We start from the raw sequence: 19,468 nt of genomic DNA, 5'->3' as shown, positions 1-19,468 counted from the left end.
GGTGGGAGTGGGGAGGGAAAGGAGAATCAAAAGCCAAAGGCCCTGAACCAAAAACAAGCTCCAGCATGAGAATCAAAGCAGTGTGGCAACCCACCCCCACCCACCTCCCCAGCACCCTCTTCCCCTTCCCCTACCGTTACCACCATCACCGTCCACTTCCTGCGGTTGAGGGCCCCGTGGATGTCCGTAGTGACAGCTCTTTCTCTTCCGGGCTTGGGGCAGGGATGCTCATCCACAATCCTGACCAGTGCCGGGAAGGCAAAAGTCCACGGGCTGGCTAGGTCCAAAGTTCTCTGGCCTTGTGTAGCCAACTGGTGTGACTCAAGATCGTCTCAGCCTCTTGCCTCTCCTGGCTCCCAGGCTCTCTATTTCATGAGCTCTTGCTCTCTTCCCTCAGCTCCATTGCCTGCGATCGGGGCCCAAGAGCAAGGAGTCACTCCAGAACTGAGCTACAAGGTCAGTGGTCAACTTCCTTTAAGCCAGTGGCCTTTGGGCCTCAGACCGTCCATTCTAGGTGCCCCAATGCCTGCCCCCCATGTGCTCTGGGTCCTTGTGTCTCTGTCCGGAATTCCAACATTCCCAGGGACCCACCATCCTTTCCTTGATTGTCTTTTATTGCCATGCGCGTAGAAGCCTCGGTTGGGGTCACAGTCTGTGGTGCAGGGCTAAGGAGCAGCATTGGTTGTTTTTGTTCCGGTGTCTCTGCTGAGACGCTGTTTGAGTGGATTGATCCTGGGCCTCCCAGAATCCTCAAAGTGACCAGCAGGCTCGCAGCAGTAACACGGGTCAGTGCCGGGGTGCCCTCGGCCCAGGCGTTCTGCTTGGCTTTGTGGGAGGAGGGAAGAGGAGCTGGGGCCTGAGGCCTGCCAGTTCACGCAGGCTTCCTTGCTATGCCCAGGGCCTCCTCGCCTCCGAAGGTGATGGCAGACGGAGTTGTCCGTGAGGAGGAGGAGGAGCCCAGCTAGGCCTACATCAGCGGCTTCCTGTCGGGTCTGCCCCCAGGAGAGAGAGGGTCCCCTCCAACGCCTCTTGCCTAGTCCCCCCATTCCTCCCCTCCCCTCCCCCCACCGGGGCCTAGGGAAACACGGGTGTCAATCCGGTATTGCAGGCCAGGCTGTCCTTCCCCGGGAGCCTCCGGTCATTGAACGTGTGCATGTTGATGACGGCGTCGGTCTTGACCATGGCGGCCGGCTGCGGCTTGTGTCTGACCCTGCGCTGGCACGTCAGGGCGAGGCGGATCTCGTCGGCCACGGTGCTGCAGAAGGAGCGCTGGGGAAAGACCAGGGGCAGGAGGGCGGGAGGGAAGGAGGGAGGGAGGGCGCATTTACTCCAGGCCTAGCGCTTTTCGGGGGGACGGACTCTCCGGGGGCCAGTCTGCCTGAGACGCGGGCAGGGGACCGACCGGCCACTTCCTGGGCTGTGGTCACACCGGAATTGCTCCTCCAGGAGGCTTTTCCCGCTTCATTTCCTCTCCCCGGGTCATGCCCTCCCCTTCCCCACCTCGGCCCATTATCACTGTTGTTCAAATCCATTCAGGCCCCGGTCGATCCACCTGTCCATACGTCCGGGCTACCTCTTATCTGCAAATCATTTCGTGTCTGCCTCCCCTGGTAGAGGAGCTGAGGCCTAGAGGAAAGACCACGGGCCCAGATTCTAAATCTGGCTCTGCCACTTGCCTGCTGTGTGACCTCAGAGAAGTTACTGAACTTCTCTGTGTCTGTCTCCTCATCTGTCAAATGAAAACTCAATACCTGTTCTCCCTCTCATTTAGACCGTGAGCTCCATGGGGGACAAGGACGGCGTCCAACCTGATAATCTTGAATCTACCTCAGGGTTTAGCGCAGTGCTTGGCACATACTGCTTAACAAATGCCACGGTTATCATTATCAGGTGAAGCTCCTCGAGGGCAGCGACTGTGTCTTTCACCTCTACATCTTCTCACAGTGCTCAGTACAGAACAGCAGGTACTTGAGAAATAATGATTAATGGATTGGTTGAGATTTGAAACAGGGGGAGGGGATGGAATGTGGAAATCTCAGGTTTGGAGGTGAGGGGAGATAGGTGTCTCAGACAGAGCCCTGCTGAGCTCAAAACAGAATGGCTGTTGGTTATGGCTGCCGTTGCTGCCGGGGGCAAACTTGGGTCTTGTGAACTGGCTGAGCCGCTGTCCACCCCTTCTGCTCCGGCTTCCCCCCTCTGCTCTTTTGGAATATCTGACAGGATGATGGCCAGAGGGAGGTCTTCCTTCCATGAAGGGAGGGTGGGAGAGTAGAAGAAATAGCAGAGAACCACTGGCCCAGACTTTCCAGTGGCCCCCGGCCCTGGGCCCAGTAAATGCTATCGATCCATTGACCGACTCACCCAGCGGGGGCAGTGGGAACCCCGATCTATTGCATGGGGAGACCTGAAATGACACTTCCAGTGCCGGGCAGATGTGGCCCATGGGCCGATCCTTGCCATCAGGGAGGGATGGGTTTCCTGCAGGAAATGAGTCCCCAAACATGGCTCCAGCCCCAGCCCCCGCGAGATCAGCAGCGATCCTGTGGCTTTTCTGAGAAGCGTCATCTGGGCCATGCCGGGTGGAGGGTAAGGTGGAGGACCGGGCCGAACCCGAGGTTGGACAAACCCCCTCCTCACGCCGTTCCCCAATCTGGCGACGCTTCACCTTATCCCATCTTCCTCCCTCCTCTCTTTCAGATTTTCTTTCCAAGCTGAGGCCACAGCTCAGGATAGACGCTTAGTTCAGTGCACAGCACTCAGTAAGCACTCAATAAATTACCATCATAACTACTAATACTACTACTACTACTGTTGCTACTACTATTACTACTACTGCTGCTGCTCCCCTCCTCCTCCTCCTCCTCCTCTTCCTCCTCCTCTGCACCCAGTGATGGTCACACTTCTTGCCACCACCAGGTGCCCATCCTGCCCCCGCAAGCCCTGCCTCCCCCCTGCGGCAGGAGGGGGGGGCTGTCCTGGGGCCCCGGGCTCGGGGGAGCCCCCCAGGGCTCTGGCGGGGGCCGAGGAGGAAGGGTGGCGAGAGGGAGGGGAGTTACCTGCTCGCGTGCGGCAGTTCGGCGGAGTTTGTAGACAAACTCCCCGACGGCCACCAGCACGGAGAGGACCAGGCCGGCGGCCAGCACGATGAAGATGCCCCCAATCTTCTGGATCCCCAGGGCACTGGCCTCCTTGTTCTCCTCCTCTGGGCAGCCGCTCCCCCTCCACCACTTCTCCTTCATGATGTGTAGCTTGTCCTCCTCCTGCAGCTGCAGGATGGCGATGGTGATCTTGTCTCGGTATGGGGAGCCTGCCGGTGGCGGTGGAGGGTGGGGGGCGGAAGGAAGAGAGAGGAGAGAAGAGGCAGGTGGATGGAGGGAAGGGAGAAGAAGATGTGTCGGGGCATAGAAGGGAGGGGAGAGGGGGCCGGGGGATGGAGGGAAGGGGGAGGCGAGAGGGGAGAGGGAATGGGGAGGCAAGAGGGGAGAGGGAGGATGAGGAGAGGAAAGAAGGGGCAGGCAGACCAGATGGGAAGGAGAGAAGAGGTGGTGGGGGGAGTGGAGGAAAAGTGGAGAGTGGAGAGAGCAGGGAGCAGTGGAGGAGTCAGAAGGCACAGGACAGAGAGGGGAGAGAAGGGGGAGAAGAAGAGGGAAGAGGTTATAATCTCCACAACAGTCCAGACCACGTTCTCTGCAGTCCCCGGGGACGGAGCCGGCCGACCGGAGAGCTCAGTGGAGTGGAACCACCGGGCTTCTACCCAAAGGCAGGGGAAGACCCACTGAATGGGGCCAAGGGCCTCTCCCCAGTTCCTCACAAACTAGCCTGGAGATGGAGTGGAAGCAAGTGGGGTGGGAGCATGGGAGGGGTCTCTATCTCCCCCATAGCCTGTACCCGGGGTCCTTTCTCCTATCCCCACCCCTGCCAACTGCCCCCAGTGCCGGCGAGTCATCCGCCTCCCCCTGCCCATTGGCGGTTGCCCCCCAACTGCGGCCCGAGCTCCGGCCCAGTGTCGGCGGGGCCCCCTTCCCTCACCCATCGGCGTGCCCACGCCATAGCCCTTGGAGTCGATGAGGCCCCCGATCTGGGTCAGGTTGCAGTTTCTTTGGGTGATGTACTCGATGGCAGTGGACTCCATGAGCAGGGCGTAGTCGGCCGTCAGAGCCCGCTGGACACCCTCCTCGTTGTTCTTCACCAGGGCCGACGGCTTGCTGCTCATGAAGGCCCACATCTTCTCGAAGGTGGAGATCTTGGATTTCTGGGAGGACGAAAAGGTAGGGGGAGTGGAGGAGGGAAAGAAGGAGGGAAAAAGAGAAGGTGAGGGGAGGAGAGGGGGAAAGGGAGATCAGATTCGGCTACCGAGAAAGCAGAGTGGCCTCTGCAGTAGGGTGGCAGCTATCCTGCAGGCAGACAGAAATTCGAGATGGTCCAGCTCTTTACAACATTGCACTTACCCTCCCCCTACCAAGCTCCACGGTGGTCATAGTGGAGTTTTTTGCCTCAAAATATTCGGATAACAGAGGCCGAAGTGAATTAAGGCCACAGTTGCCTAAATGATTGGTAAACCCTGCCGAAGAGGGGGCAAAAAGGCCACCTTGAGGCAGCGGACCCTGGTTGAAAACGCACTGGACAAGGTGTCAGGAAATCTGGTTTCATTCCCAGCTCTGCCACTGGCCCTCCATGTGAGTTGCAACACAACCTCTCTGAGCCTCAATTTCCTCACCTGTACAATGGAGATTGCCAGGTGCCGTGTGGGTCAGGGACCCTGTCCAATCTCATAACCCCGTAGCCATCCTAACGCTGGTGTCTACCACACAGTGTGCACTTAATCTATGCACTAAAAACTATCATTATTATTGTTATCATTATTATCCCGGAGGACCTCTGTAATAAAGGCAGGGTTAGGGGAAGATCGGAGGCACTGCTGCTTCTTACACTTCACAGCAGAGGCGACCAGGCAAGTGTCCAGAAACTAACCGGATCTGATACTAATGCTCCCGGGCCTATTGATCTGAAGGTAAATCGCTGAGCAAACCGAGGAGATGTTGGCATGCTCTCCCACAGACATTCACCCCCAAGCTTGTGGATCTCGCAATCGACCTCACCCCAAATGCAGGACAGAGGCCACGTCTCCTGAGGCCAACTGATGCCTTGCTGCTTTCCTGCAGCAGTGGACTTCCCCAGAGACCCAAGTCTACCCCGTAAAAGGTTGGACTCGGTGCCAATCCCAGAAACTCATCCCGGGTCCAACAGCACAAGGGATCGTGGGTCAGTGGAGGAGAAGGCTCTCTGAACCCAAGTGGGGCAGCTCACATCCCCAGTGACTAGAAATCCATTTTTTCTGGCCACTGCTCAGAAGCCACTGGTGTCTCAGGACCGTTCACCCAAATAAATTAATGGAGGAGTTTAGAGGAGCCAATATGAGGCACATTGCCAAGACATATATGCTTTTTTTATCAGTGAAATTGGCAAGAAAGTAAGTTCCAGGCTTACGACTTTCAATTCCAGCCTACGCAAGGAAGTAAATTGATTTTCCCCAACTCGAGATACTTAATCTTGAGAATTTAACATTTCTGTACAAGGGAAATATATATTTATATTAATAGCCCCAGAAGAGCAGAAACCAGGATTTTTTTTTTTCTGTCCAGAGAGATAGTACCCTCTGCTACTCGCAGGAGACTGGGCGTTTTCCATATTGGAAAGTAGATACCTGCTTCTAAATGAATTGCTCTCTGTCCCCGCAGCCGGGAGTTTCGGGGCTTATCTGATCCGCACTGCTTGGCAGTTCATCATTTCCCTGGAGTAATTTTTCTGGGGAACAGAATCACCTCGGTTCAGGCATCTCCCTCGACAGCCATTCCTTATGGCAGGCTGGTCCTGGGGTCGACCTCTCCGACAGCTCCAGCTAAAGTCTCTGGGATCAGCCCTTGTGTGGGGTTATGATTATGATAATGATTATTGTATAATTGTTATAACAATATAATAATTCTGTGTCACCCTTGTGCTTGGATTTGTACCCTCAGTAACCCCACCCTCAGCCCCACAGCACTTGTGTACAAATCCGTAATTTATTTATATTAATGTCTATCTCCCTCTCTAGACCCTAATCTCGTTGTGGGCAGGGAATGTCAACCATCTCTACTATATTATACTCTCCCAGTACTCTCCCAAGTGCTTAGCACAGTGCTTTGTACCTAGTAAGTGCTCAATAAATGCCATTATTAATGTATTTGTTAAGTGTCTACTCCCTATAAAACACTGTTGGAAGCACTAGAGTGGATACACATTCCCTGTCCTGTGTAGGGCTCACAGTCAGAGGGAGAGCAGGTATTGTGTCCCCATTTTACAGATGAGGTAACTGAGACCCAGAGAAGTGAAGTGACTTGCCCCAGGTAATCGGGCAGACAAGTGGAGGAGGCAGGATTAGAACCCAGGTCTTCTGACACCCAGGGCCATGCTCCTTCCACAGTAAGAGAACCTGTGTCCTCCACAGCTTTGTGTGTTGGGCCTCTGGAGTTCACTTGTCTGCTGTGTGACATTGGATAGTCACTTCACTTCTCTGGGCCTCAGTTACCTCATCTGTAAAACGGGGACTGAGACCGTGAGCCCCACGTGTCAAACCCGATTTGCTGGTATCCACCCCAGCGCTTAGAACAGTGTCTGGCACAAAGTAAGTGCTTAATAAACAAGATAATAATTATTATGATGATGATGCATCTCTCATTCCCTCAAACTGAGTTGGTTTTATCCTCTATTCTGCAGGTACCACTCAGCCCTGCTGCCTCTGCTACCAATGAAACAGGGGCTGGGACCGCTATGCTCTTGGAGGACATGGAATCTCTGAATCCCGGCTCCCAGCCTGAGCAGGAGTTGTTTTCCTGCTCTAATGAAGCCTCCTGGCCGGAAGACTGAGGCTGTTCAGTGGTGAAGACGGCAAGCCCAGTAGGAGGCCGAAATCTGGAAGAAAATCTAAGGACCTGCACTAGGGTGGAAAGAGACCCAATCAGATTTCATGACGTTGTGTGGCTCTGAATACTGCTTATTTGTGCCACTTGCCTTTGATGTGAGGGAGTTCTGCTTGGAGACTGGTTTCATGCTTAATGTATGAAGGAGTGACGAGGGAGCACGATCAGAGGCCTGGGCTGGAGCCAGGGAATAGCCACAGAAACCCAGCCCCGCTTAGCATTTAACAGGCCCTAGGCAAAACCAGAACCTTTAACTTCCTGCCGGTCTGTAATTCCAGATAACGACCTGTCTAGAGGGCCTCTTTGCCAGCTGTCAAGTCGGCTAGGAGGGGAGGTTTTGGTTCTTTCCCCCCCCCCCCTTCTTCCTTCTCTCTTTCTTTTAGAAAAGAGTTGGGCCAGTGTTCCTGAGGTTTTATTTCAGCTTGGCATGGGTGGTGGAGGCTTGGGGTTTTATTTGATCTCCTCCCTTCCCCTAGGCTCACCATTCTATTTGAAGTTCAAGTGTGTGGTCCACAGATTTCTGTGAGTTAGGCCTGGGAGAGGAAGGGCATTTTGATGTGGGGGGGGGGGGGTCATTTAGAGGAGATGGTGGCAGAGGGAATGGTCACAGGGCTTGGGAGGGTATGGCGTCTAAAGAGGACACTTTAAAAGCCAGAGGAGGTATTGGACAGGAAGGGAAAATGAGTGGTTCAATACAAGCGGCCTGGAAATTGAAACTGATTTGGGACAAGGTCTCTTTCTTGAATATCCAAATGCAATTTGTTGGAGATACAAAGCTCTAAAAACCAAAGCAAATTATCTTCTCTCCTGTGAGAAGGAAGCTCAAATCTGAGCCAGATCCAACCAGAGCCTCGACGACTGCTTGGTTATAAGAGAGAAGCACTATGGGAAGCCTCCTTGATCCTCTGAGGCCTTTAGAAAACTTAGTCTCCCTCCTTAGAAATTTCCAAACTAAGAATACACATTCACCTGCCTGGAGATAGGGGAATGGCCCAGGTGATGATGGTGGTATTTGTTAAGCGCTTACTATGTGTCAAGCACTGTTCTAAGAGCTGGGGTAGATACAAGCTAATCAGCCACAGTCTTAGTTCCCATTTTACAGATGAGGGAACTGAGGCACAGAGAAGTTAAGTGAGTTGCCCAAGGTCTCATAGCAGGTACGGAGCAGAGCCAGGATTAGAATCAAGGCCTCTTACTTCCAGGCCCTTGCTCTTTCCACTAGGCCATGCTGCTTCTCATTGAGGCCGTCTCCCCGAATGAGACGCCCAAGATGAGACAAGCTTATGGCCCTATTCTTTCCGACTCATCCCACGGGGCTGCCGGGCAGCCCTGGCCTCACCTTGAAGAAGGTCATGGTGGCGCCATCCTTGACCGCCCCGTACTCGATTTTGGTCTGCTTGGCCAGGTCATCGGCCGAGTCGATGGGCGACTCCATGCGCTCCACAGTCAGGAAGGCCGCGAGGTTGGCGGTGTATGACGAAATGACGATCAGCGTGAAGAACCACCAGATGCCACCGATGATGCGTGTAGACAGAGCTTTGGGCATCAGCTCCGATCCTGGAGGGGAGGGGAGTGGGGGAAAGGGACAGGTTTAAAGTATACCGTACCAGGATCTTCAGGTTGGAAATGTCACTGACCCTGATGCCCCTCTTCTTCCTGGCCAGATGGCCTTGGGCAAATCACATCATCTCTCTGGGCCTCAGCTTCCCCATCTGCCTCACAGGGATGATGGCAAGAGGAAATGGAATAAGGGTTGGAAAAATCCCTTTGCAAATAATAATAATAATAATGGTATTTATTAAGCTCTTACTATCTGCCAAGCACCGTTCTAAGCACTGGGGTAGATACAAGCTAATCAGGTTGGCCCACTTGGGGCTCACAGGCTTAATCCCCATTTTACAGATGAAGCAACTGAGGCCCGGAGAAGTTAAGTGATGTGCCCAAAGTCGCACAGCTGACAAGTGGTGGAGCCGGGATTAGAACCCATGACCTCTGACTCCCAAGCCCGGGCTCTTTCCACTAAGCCACGCTGCTCATTTCTACTGCAGAGGTGGTGTTTCTAGGTGGATCTCAGGTTGAAGAAAAATCCGATTTGATTGACAGTTTGATTGACTGATTGGATGGAATTCCACATCCTTGGACTGAGGCTGCTGACTCACACAAAGTCATTTCTCCTGAGACCTTAGAGAACTTTCCTAAAACTCCATCAGGGGTCCACCCAAGGGGAGTCTAAAAGTCCGCTATGGATGACCTAGGTATATGCCACTTTTCTTAACACTACTATTAACCAGCCTAATTCTTTCAGTGCCTAAAAGTTATTTTCTGGTACAGTCAAACACTTGGGAGAAGCATTATTCTTTGCTGGCATCTATGTCGTCTCACCACCAAAGCAACGTCCTCAACAGTCATTGGGGAAGCAGTGTGGTCTAATGAATTGAGCACCGGCCTGGGAATCAGAAGGAACCGACTGAGTTCTAATCCCAGCTCCGTCTCTTGTCTGCCATGTGACTGTGGGCAAGTCACTTAACTTCTCTGGGCCTCAGTTACCTCATCTGTAAAATGGGATTAAGAGTATGAGCTCCAACCTGTGCCCAACCTGATTGACTTGTATCTACCCCAGTGCTCAGTACAGTGCTTGGCACATAGTAGATGCTTAACAAATACCATTAATAAAGAAGTCCCCGAGAGGACTGAAAGGGTTAATGCCCCTCCCAAACTGCCTGACGGATGCACTGTTAGACTAAACTCGCTGCTGGTAACAGTTCTTGGTCATGAAAGGGGAAATGAAAGCAGACCCAACCGTTTTCCAGTTATAATAATAATAATAGTGGTATTTGTTAAGCACTTACTGTGTGCCAGGCACCGTACTAAGTGCTAGGGTGGATATAAGCAAATCGGGTTGGACTCAGTTCCTGTTCCACCTGGGGTTCACAGTCTCAATCCCCATTTTAGAGATGAGGTAACTGAGGCAGAGAGAACTGACTTGCCCAAGGGCACACGACAGACAAGTGGCAGAGCCGGGAGTAGAACCCATGACCTTCCAACTTCCGGGCCTGTGCTCTAACCACTATGCCATGCTGCTTCTCTAAAGTTATCTTCCCAAAGCAGAATTGGGCACCTTTGGACAGATGCCTGTGAGTCACAGTTTGTGGGGGCCAGAAGTGAACACCGGGAAAGTGTTCTGAGGACCCTTCAGCCCTCCTCTTCTGCCCAACCTCTGTGATGAAGTCCTGTCAAGAGGGGAAGTATTCCTATTGGAGGAATTATCTGGGCAGTAGCTTCCAAGGAAATCCCAAAGCAAGTAACCCCTGACCTTAGCTGGGGATTTGACCCTGTCCCTGAAAAATCTTCCTGCCTTGATGTGGACATCTTTGGGGTTTTTTGTTTTCGATTTTTTCCAAATGAATCGCTCAAGGGAGAGATTTTCCACATGCACAATTTATTTTTTTTCCCTAATCTAAACAGCAGGAGAGAATAGATGAGGGTTCAGTGCTCCAGAGAGCAACGGGAGGTACGAGACAAGGAGCCATCAGAAAGGAAGAGGGGTGACAGTTCTCTAATGGCAGTCACTCCCAGAGATGCACAAAATGAGTGGGTGCAGCTCTAGTGATGACCTCAAACACTTGTTAGGGGAGGAAAAACCTGACCCTGCTACCAGGGAGCAACCCCAGATACAGGACTCCAGCGTTGGAGGATCCTCTAGACTGTAAGTTCGTTGTGGGCAGAGAAGGTTTCTGCCAACTCAGACTGTACTCTCCTCAGTGCTTAATACAGGTCTCTGCACACAGTAAGCACTCAATAAATACCAATGATTGATTGATTTAATAATAATAATAATAATAATAATGGTACTTGTGAAGCGCTTACTATGTGCAAAGCACTGTTCTAAGTGCTTTGTGGGGGGGATACAAGGTTATCAGGTTGTCCCACATGGGGTTTATAGTCTTAATCCCTGTTTTATAGATGAGGTAACTGAGGCACAGAGAAGTTAAGTGGCTTGCCCAAGGTTACACAGCTGACAAGTGGCCGAGCCAGGATTTGACTTGCAAGCCTGCACTCTTTCCACTGAGCCACGCACCGATTTCTGACCACACGCCCGGGCTAGGTGCCCCAGAGCCTTTTAGCAAGGCAGAATGCCCCGTTTGGAGCTCTGGCAAACTGAGGGTGTCAATGGGAAGCAGCATGGTGTAGCAGATGTAGCTACGGCCTGAGACTAAGAAGGAGCTGGGTTCTAATCCCATCTCTGCCATATGTCTGCTGTGTGACCGTGGGCCAGTCACTTAACTTCTCTGGGCCTCGTTGCCTCATCTATAAAATGGGGATTAAGAGTGTGAGCTCCAAATGGGGCAGGGACTGTGCCCAACCTGATTAACCTGTATCTACCCCAGTGCTTGGCACATTATTATAGTAGGCGCTCAATAAATGCTACTATTGCTACTAGCACGGCAGGAAGTGGAGTGGGGGAGAGGAGGGGTCCAGCTTTAATAGATGGCCACAGCCTTCCTGATTCAGGGGCAGGAGGCAGGGCGGCCTGGAGCTCTCGGATCAGTGCTGGTGTCCGGTTCTGGCTCAGTGAGATAATCCCCTCCGCTCTCTGAACGCGCTCCTAATGAACTGCACCAGTCATGCCAGGGACGGAGGCATCTCAAGGGCCTGCTGGGGGCAGGATCAGAGGGCCGGGGGGGGTGAAGAGCCATGGGGAGGAGGAGCAGGGGGATGAGGGGCATGAGATGGAGGGGCTGGGGCGGGAGGGCCGGGGGGGTGAAGAGCCATGGGGAGGAGGAGCAGGGGGATGAGGGGCATGAGATGGAGGGGCTGGGGTGGGAGGGCCGTACCTTGCTGCATCAAGGACCCCATCCCGAACCAGAAGCTGTTGAGGAGGGTGAAGTTGTTCTCTACGACATCGGAGCCTGGGTTGCAGGGGTGAGCGTCGTACCACTCGTAGGGGCTGAACCTGCAAGAGGCAGCGTGGAGCACGGAGCGGTCGGGGAGGGGGACCTCTGGAAGCCAGGGCTGGGACCCCGGAGTGGGGCCACCGGTGGAGAAGGGCTGGGGTGGAGGCGGACAGGAAGAAAATGGAAGGGGAATGGGGAGAGAGAGAAAGGAAGGAAGGAAGGGAGAAGAACCAAGACAGAAGAAGAGGGTCCTCCCTTTTTACCGCTCCTACCCCACTGACGACAACACACAGGAATATTGGATGGTGAGCAAACAGTAACAGCATCATAAACCCATACGAACATAAGCTCATCTGAACTTAGAGCGCTCTGAACCTCCCCTCCCCCACGGTGCCTCTGCTCCATTCCCTTCCACTTCCCTCCCTGTCAGTAGGTCAGTCAATTGTATTTATTGAGCGCTTACTGGGTGCAGAGCACTGTACTAAGCTCTTGGAAGGGTACAATATAACAATAGACAGACATATTCCCTGCCCGCAACAAGCTTACAGTCTAAAGGGCCTGGTCCCTGGTCCCCCCGAACACGGAAGCCATTTCCAAGCTGCGGAACCAGGCGGCAGGGGCCACGGCAGAGGGAGGCTGGGACTTGAAAATGGAAATACCAGACAAAGATGTGCGATGGTGCTTCCAGACAGGACAAACGGCCAACCTAAAGCCTCCCCCTGCCCACCGAAATAAGCAAGGAGCGCTAACTGTAATCGATTTTAACATCTACTTCCTGTAGACTGTAAGCTCCTTCAATCAATTAATGCTACTTATTGAGCACTTATATGTGCAGAGCACTGTACTAAGTGCTTGGGAGAGTATACTGCAACATAATTAGCAGACACGTTCCGTGCCCATAATGAGCTTATAGTCTTAAAGGGGGAAGACAACCACTAAGATGAATAAATAAATAATTTATAATTTAAAGATCCATGCATAAGTGTTGTGGGAGTGGGGTGACTATCAAATGTCCAAAGGTCCTTTTGGGCAGGGATCACGCCTGCCAACTCTCCTGAATTGTATTCTCCCAAGTGCTTAGTATAGTGTTCTGCACATAGTAAGCACTCAGTAAATACTACTGATTGGTTGATTGGAGACTGGCTGGCTAGGGGCTGGGAGATTAAGGAGAACCCTCGCCTTCATTTCTGGACTGTCGCCTCTCTGAGCCAGGAGCTTTTATATGCTCTCTTCCCAGGTGAGTACTTCCCTAATCCCGGATATGCATTTTCTAGAAGGCCCAACTTTTCCCGAGCCATTGAATTCTGGGGTAATTGCTTTGGTGCCAGACGTGCTAATTATTATTCTTGGTTTCCTTAGTTCAAAAAAGCCTGGTAGTTTCACAGTAATCTGCCTCCCTCCGCACCGGCCATGGAAACCGCCTCCAGGAAGGGGTCTGGGGCAGATACGGTGGGTTCTCCTCCTCTTATCCCTACTCCTTTCCCACAAGAATCCAGCCTGAACTCTTCATCCCAATCACTAAAACATATTCCCCATACCTTGATCTCACCTCTCCCACCAATGATCCCTCAGCCACACCCTCCCCCTTCACTTCTGACTGACTTGCCTCTAACCCCATCTTCAAAGCCCTCCTAAAATCCCTGCCTAACCTCTCTTTTCCCCAATCCATTCACCCTCCCTCCTGCATCAGCTATGTGTCTGTACCCCTCAGGCACTTTGGCATTCCCAGCCCCACAGCACGTAAGTACAGATCCTTATTCTCTGCAAATTCCCCTATCTGTAATATATTTTAATGCCAGTCTCCCTGGCTAAACCAAAAGCTCCATGAGGACAGAGATTGTGTCTATCAACTCTGTTCTATCGTCATCTCCCAAGTCCTTAGTACAGTAAGCGCTCAATAAGTACCACTGAGTGATCGATCAATGATGCTCCAGCTGGGTGCATAAATCAAAAGCAGGACTTCCACTGATCTCATCTTTTAGATTCCTTCTAACTCTCTGGCCTGTGTCCCCAGGCTTATCTGCAAGGCTGGGTTAATTAGCCGGGCCTTGCCTGCACTAGGTTAAACCCAAGTTCCTGCCACCCTGTTCAACCAGAGGGAGCACAGGTGAAACTCCCTTCAGCTGTAGGATGAAAGGACATGAAACAGTTGGTATGGGGAGATCAAACGGCCCCAGAGCCACTGGTGTGGGGAAGGCATCAAGGGGCCGAGAGAGCGAGCAAGCAAGGGCGGGGTGGGGAGAGAGGAGCAGAGAAACATGGGGAGAGAACCTAGCGGAGCTGCTCGAATGACAGAAAATATTCTGAAAATTGTAAAGCAACAGCCGGGAAGCAACTATAGGACTTTAAAAGGCTTGTTTGACCATTTAAAAAACCAGGGGTGGAATGAAGGGTCTTTTTTTATTTTAGGGAGGGCCTTTCTACCCAGTGAGATGGGGACATGATAAGCCGGGACTGTGATGCTGTGGCCTCAGGCTGCATCTCTCCTTTCTGGAGCAGGGAGGTCTTAGAGAAAAGGAGACATGAGAAGGTACAATTTTAGCTCTAACATCTTTTCCTTTTGGTCTCTCTTAGCGTGGAGACTGAAAGGGAAAAAAAAACGGGGGGAGGGGGGGAAGAGGGGTGGGTGGAGAAAGCATTTCAAAGCAGGCTCAGCAGAAAAAAAGACCGTAACACAAAGTACTTGGATCTCAAATTGCCTCTCCAGAGGAGTCTCTCAGAGCTTCGTTAGGATGAAAAAAAGGAGACAACAAGAAGAAATAATATATCAGAAAATAAAGGGGGAGTTGAGGAGCATGGTGGGAGGGGGTGGGGGGCATCTCCGTCACCTCCCCGGGGACGGTGGCTGGGGATCACCGCAGGGGAGGATGAAGACAGTGGTCCTGACCTATCAATCAGGTTGAAAGGTGGTTTAAAGATGTTAATGGAGTGGCATAGTGCCCCCTCCCACCCCCGAGGCCCTCATAAACCCACACAGGGCTCCCATAGGGCACCACACTAGCTACCATGGTGATGAGGGAATGCCAACCCATGGGGTCCATCCCACTTTCTGAGGGGGTCTGTCTCAGTCCCGGCCTAGTCTAGTCTAGTTTTGGCAGCCACCCAAACTTCCCCACCTATTCAGTGGGGCCCTCAAGATAATGCTCAGGGGGTCCCTGGGCTGGGCTTCCCAGGGGACTGGGAGGTCGGGGGGTGGGGGGAAATCTCAATTTCACACACCTGGCAATGACGAACAGCACACAGCTGACCCCCAGGTAGGCCAGCAGGACATACATCCAGATGTCCGGGGACAGGGGGTTGAGGAAGGAGAAGACGCCAGGGTTGGTGCCGTTGGGCTTGCGGTACAGAATGCTGACGCCCAGAGTCATGAACGGCTTTGAGAAGTCGATGGCTTTCTCCCGGATGTGGGTAATGGTCAGCGGGGCCACGGCCAGGTCTGCTTTCTGGGTGGGGTCGGGAGGAGGAGGAATGCACAGAGGAGAGGAGGGGAGAGAGAGAGATACAATCAAGCAGGGCATCAAGTGGAGGCTGGGGATAGGAGCTGGAAAACTGGATAGCTGATCCCTGCCTCCTGATAAAACCAGCCTCGGAGAGTGGAATGACTGACATTCATTCTCGCTCTGATTTTCAATGCCAACTGTGTGCCTGTGGTTTTTCAGTTAGTCAAACCACCCAGGCCTCCCGTCACCCCGCCAACTCCCTACCCTGTCAGAACAACCCCACCCCCACCTCGTCCCAATTCAGCTCTCTTGTGTCGATCAGTTCATAATCCAAGATGGTGGCACCAATGGGGAGATCCGATCCGTGCTCTCGGGTGGGGTTGAAGAACCCCACATTTCTAACCCGGTGTGTTCATCAGTTGCCTGTAAAGATGGGTCCCGAGGGCCAGGGACCGAATCTTATTGATCCTCTAATGAATTCTTCCCCAGTGTTTAGTACAGTGCTGTGCACACTGAGGGCGCTTAATAAATACTACTGAATAAATGGGTCCAGGAGTCCTGCAAATGGCCCTGTGTGCTGTGGGCTCAGAAAAGACCTAGTGGGGAACAGATGAAGGAGATTCACCATCTATCTGTACTCAGGGAATTCCCTATTGTTTCTCTGTTGCCTGAGACTGTGAGCCCACTGTTGGGTAGGGACCGTCTCTATACTTTGCCAACCTGTACTTCCCAAGCGCTTAGTACAGTCCTCTGCACACAGTAAGCACTCAATAAATACGATTGAATGAATAAATGAATGACCCGAGGAAAGTTCACTGGTATACGGAGCTGAGGGAGGGTGGGTGGAAGAGGTTGACACCAGGATCTGGGGGACATCACATAGGTTGAGCCAGTTAAGCAGCATGGCTTAATGGAAAGAGCTGGGGAGTCGGAGGTATATGTTGCCAACTTGTACTTCCCAAGCGCTTAATACAGTGCTCCGCACACAGTAAGCACTCAATAAATACGATTAAATGAATGAACGAATAATCCCTGCTCCGCCACTTGTCAGCTGTGTGACTTTGGGCAAGTCACTTCACTTCTCTGGACCTCGGTTACCTCGTCTGCTAATGGGGATTAAGACTGTGAGCCCCACGTGGGACAACCTGATTACCTTGTATCTACCCAGCGCTCAGAACAGTGCTTTGCACGTAATAAGCTCTTAACAAATGCCATCGTTATTATTACCCCAGCGCTTAGCACAGTGCTTGGCACATAGTAAGCGCTTAACAAATACCAACATTATTATTCTTGTTATTATTAGTTAACATCTTATGTTATTTTTCCTCTCCTCTCCCAACAGTTCCAAAATGACTTTAGCCTTTGTCCTGACTGAGCTGATTGGCAGGCACGAGCCTCACTTTCACAGTGCATCACGGGATGCCTGACCCACTGCCGCCTCTGCTAATCAGCTTGGTCAAGATGCTGACCCACTTCCTCCTCTTTCCCGAATCTCGTTCCCATCTTCCAAAGGCAGGACTGCTTAGGCTTCCGGAAATGACTCTCACAAATAAACCTCTAAACTCCCTGAAGAGAGTCACCCGACCTTATCTCCAACAGGGTCTCACCCTGATCAGTTAGCATCCCCACCTGCTGCAGCAGCCAACCCTCTAACTCCCAGGAAGCAAATCTCCTCACTTCTCTCCATCCCTCCCCACCTCCCCTCATGACTTTAGACGTAGCAAAGGGGCCCTAGAGAGAAATAATTGGGTCACGGAGTAACGGGCCAGGCAGAGCCCGGATGAGAGTTCATTTTCTCTCTCCACAATGGCTCTTGACAATTCTAAACCTCCTCTCTCCTGACCTTTCCCGGGGCCCATCTCACTTCCTCCAGTGCCCCCAACCCTTCTCCTGAAGGAAGCCAAACCCCACCAAGAGCGTTTTGTGAGATTGCTGTTCCTCAGGCCCTGAAATGCCCATTCCTTCCCCGACTCCTGCATACAAATACATCCACCCACCCTCCTTACAGGTCCCAGGAGCTGCCCCGTTTCAATCTGTTTAACAGATTAAAAAGGGAGAAAATAAAATAAGTAGCTCAACCAAACACCAAAAGAGATGAGGACAGAATAGGGCATGCGGGAAGCATAGGTCAGGAGCACTGTACCCTAGTCAAAAGAGCCTGGCCCCAGGCCCGGGATTCAGAAGACTGGGTTCTAACCCTGCCTCTGCCACTGGACTGCTGTATGAACTTGGACAAATCACTTACCTTCTCGGAGTCTCAGTTTCCTCTACCATAAAATGAGGATTAAATACCTGTTCTCCCTCTCACTTTGTGTCTGCCCCGACTATAATGTAGCTACCCCAGTGCTTGGCACATAGTAAACACTTAAAAAATTCCATTTTCATAATCTGTGATTGCTTCAGTTGCTTATTCACTCTGTTGACTCTATGGCCTCTGTCCCGCCTCTCTTATTATCCTGTTTGCTCCCTGTGGGCAGGACTGGTGTCTCCTTGTGGCTCTGGCTTTACTCTCAACCTGGATCGCAGGGTTCTGCACCCAACAGACTCAATCAATTGTATTTATTTTATTGAGCACTTACTGTGTGCAGAGCATTGTACTAAGCACTTGGGAGAGTACAAGAGGAGCAGTATGTGAAGCAGCCTGGCTCAGTGGAAAAGAGCCCAAGCTTTGGAGTCAGTGGTCATGGGTTCAAATCCTGGCTCTGCCAACTGTCAGCTGTGTGACTTTGGGCAAGTCACAACTTCTCTGTGCCTCAGTTCCCTCATCTGTAAAATGGGGATTGACTGTGAGCCCCTCGTGGGACAACCTGATCAAGTTGTATCCCCCAGCGCTTAGAACAGTGCTTTGCACATAGTAAGTAGTTAATAAATGCCATTATAATTATTAATTATTATTACAATATAACAGAATTAGAAGACACCATTCCCTGCCCAGAATGAGCTTACAGTCTAGAGGAGAAGAAAGACACTAATATAAAATGAATGAGTTATGGATATGTATATAAGTGCTGTGGGGCTGAAGGTGGGGTGGATAAAGGGTACAAGCTACTGTACAGCAGCATGGCTCAGTGGAAAGAGCACAGGCTTGGGAGTCAGAGGTCATGGGTTCGAATCCCTGCTCCACCGCTTGTCAGCTATGTGACTTGGGGCAAGTCATACCTTCTCTGTGCCTCAGTTACCTCATCTGTAAAATGGGGATTAAGTCTGTGAGCCCCATGTGGGACAACATGATTACCTTGTATCCCCCCCAGTGCTTAGAACAGTGCTTGGTGCATAATAAGCGCTTAACAAATACCATTATTATTATTATTACTGATTTATTGACTGGTGTCTATAAGCCACCAGCTCACTGTGGGCAGGGAATGTATTTACCAAGTCTGCCCTATTTTGTACTCTCCCAAAGTACTTAGTACAATGCTCTGCATGCAGTAAGTGCTCAATAAATAACACTGATTGATTGATTGATTATATCTGCAAATCCTCCTGCTCTCGTCCCCGGCCGCCTCATCTTGCCGCACCCATGAGTCGATGGGAATTTCTAGGCAATCAATCAGCCCCATCTCCTGGAGCCTCCTGTTCCCCGGAAGTCGAGCATATGGAGAAATGTGAATCCTCCCCGCTCAGGATCACAGAAACATAGGGTGAGAAAACGCTTCCACTTTTGGAGTTTTATCCCTTTTTTTTTTCCCATTGCCACACATGTGTCTCAGTTTCTCTGAGACCTTCCCGGGCAGCTGCTGAGATATAATCGTAGATTCCATCGAGTTGGGTGTTTGGCTTCTTTGCAACCACGCCTGAGGATTTCTGAGGAGAAGGGGAAACTGGGGTCTGGGCTCAGAAACCCTGAGGGGTTGCCGGAGCATGGAACTCCCACCTGGATTCTGACGTTCTCCGGGAGTCATCTGAGAATGGTAACACGTCCCGTCCCCTACATCACATAGGGTCTCCCTCTGCTTGGTAACATTTGGAAAAAATGTGAGCCTTATGTCTGCCTCCCCTGAGAAGAAAGTAAGCTCCATATGGACAGGAAATGTGCCTTGGGCTTCCATTGGAGGCTACCTGTTGTCATAGCATTTAAAAAAACTGTTATTATGAGAACTGAGGAAGTTGGGAATAAATTCAGAAGTGCTCAAACTGGCTGAAGGGATGATTTGGTTCAGGGTGCCGGAGATTA

At 51.8% G+C, this 19,468-nt stretch overlaps 1 protein-coding gene across 2 annotated transcripts in view; it reads right to left on the bottom strand.

Moving 5' to 3' along the window:
* Positions 1 to 1,053: 1,053 nt before the first annotated feature.
* GRIK3 (glutamate ionotropic receptor kainate type subunit 3) overlaps positions 1,054 to 19,468 on the bottom strand; it is a 176,107-nt gene continuing 157,692 nt past the window's right edge. The window contains exons 11-17 of one of the 2 annotated variants that reach the window (XM_038757791.1): positions 15,074 to 15,297; positions 14,538 to 14,576; positions 11,795 to 11,913; positions 8,299 to 8,516; positions 4,030 to 4,252; positions 3,057 to 3,307; positions 1,054 to 1,269 (exon numbers count right to left, since the gene is read on the bottom strand). In XM_038757791.1, coding sequence (XP_038613719.1) covers positions 1,075 to 1,269; positions 3,057 to 3,307; positions 4,030 to 4,252; positions 8,299 to 8,516; positions 11,795 to 11,913; positions 14,538 to 14,576; positions 15,074 to 15,297 — 1,269 coding nt within the window. In that variant the 3' untranslated portion in view covers positions 1,054 to 1,074. The remainder of the gene's footprint in view (positions 1,270 to 3,056; positions 3,308 to 4,029; positions 4,253 to 8,298; positions 8,517 to 11,794; positions 11,914 to 14,537; positions 14,577 to 15,073; positions 15,298 to 19,468) is intronic. The other variant, XM_038757790.1, reaches the window with a different exon arrangement.

This window comes from Tachyglossus aculeatus, chromosome 16 (genome assembly GCF_015852505.1).
Source record: "Tachyglossus aculeatus isolate mTacAcu1 chromosome 16, mTacAcu1.pri, whole genome shotgun sequence".
NCBI lineage: Eukaryota > Metazoa > Chordata > Mammalia > Monotremata > Tachyglossidae > Tachyglossus > Tachyglossus aculeatus.
This window is presented reverse-complemented; position numbering and strand designations above follow the sequence as displayed.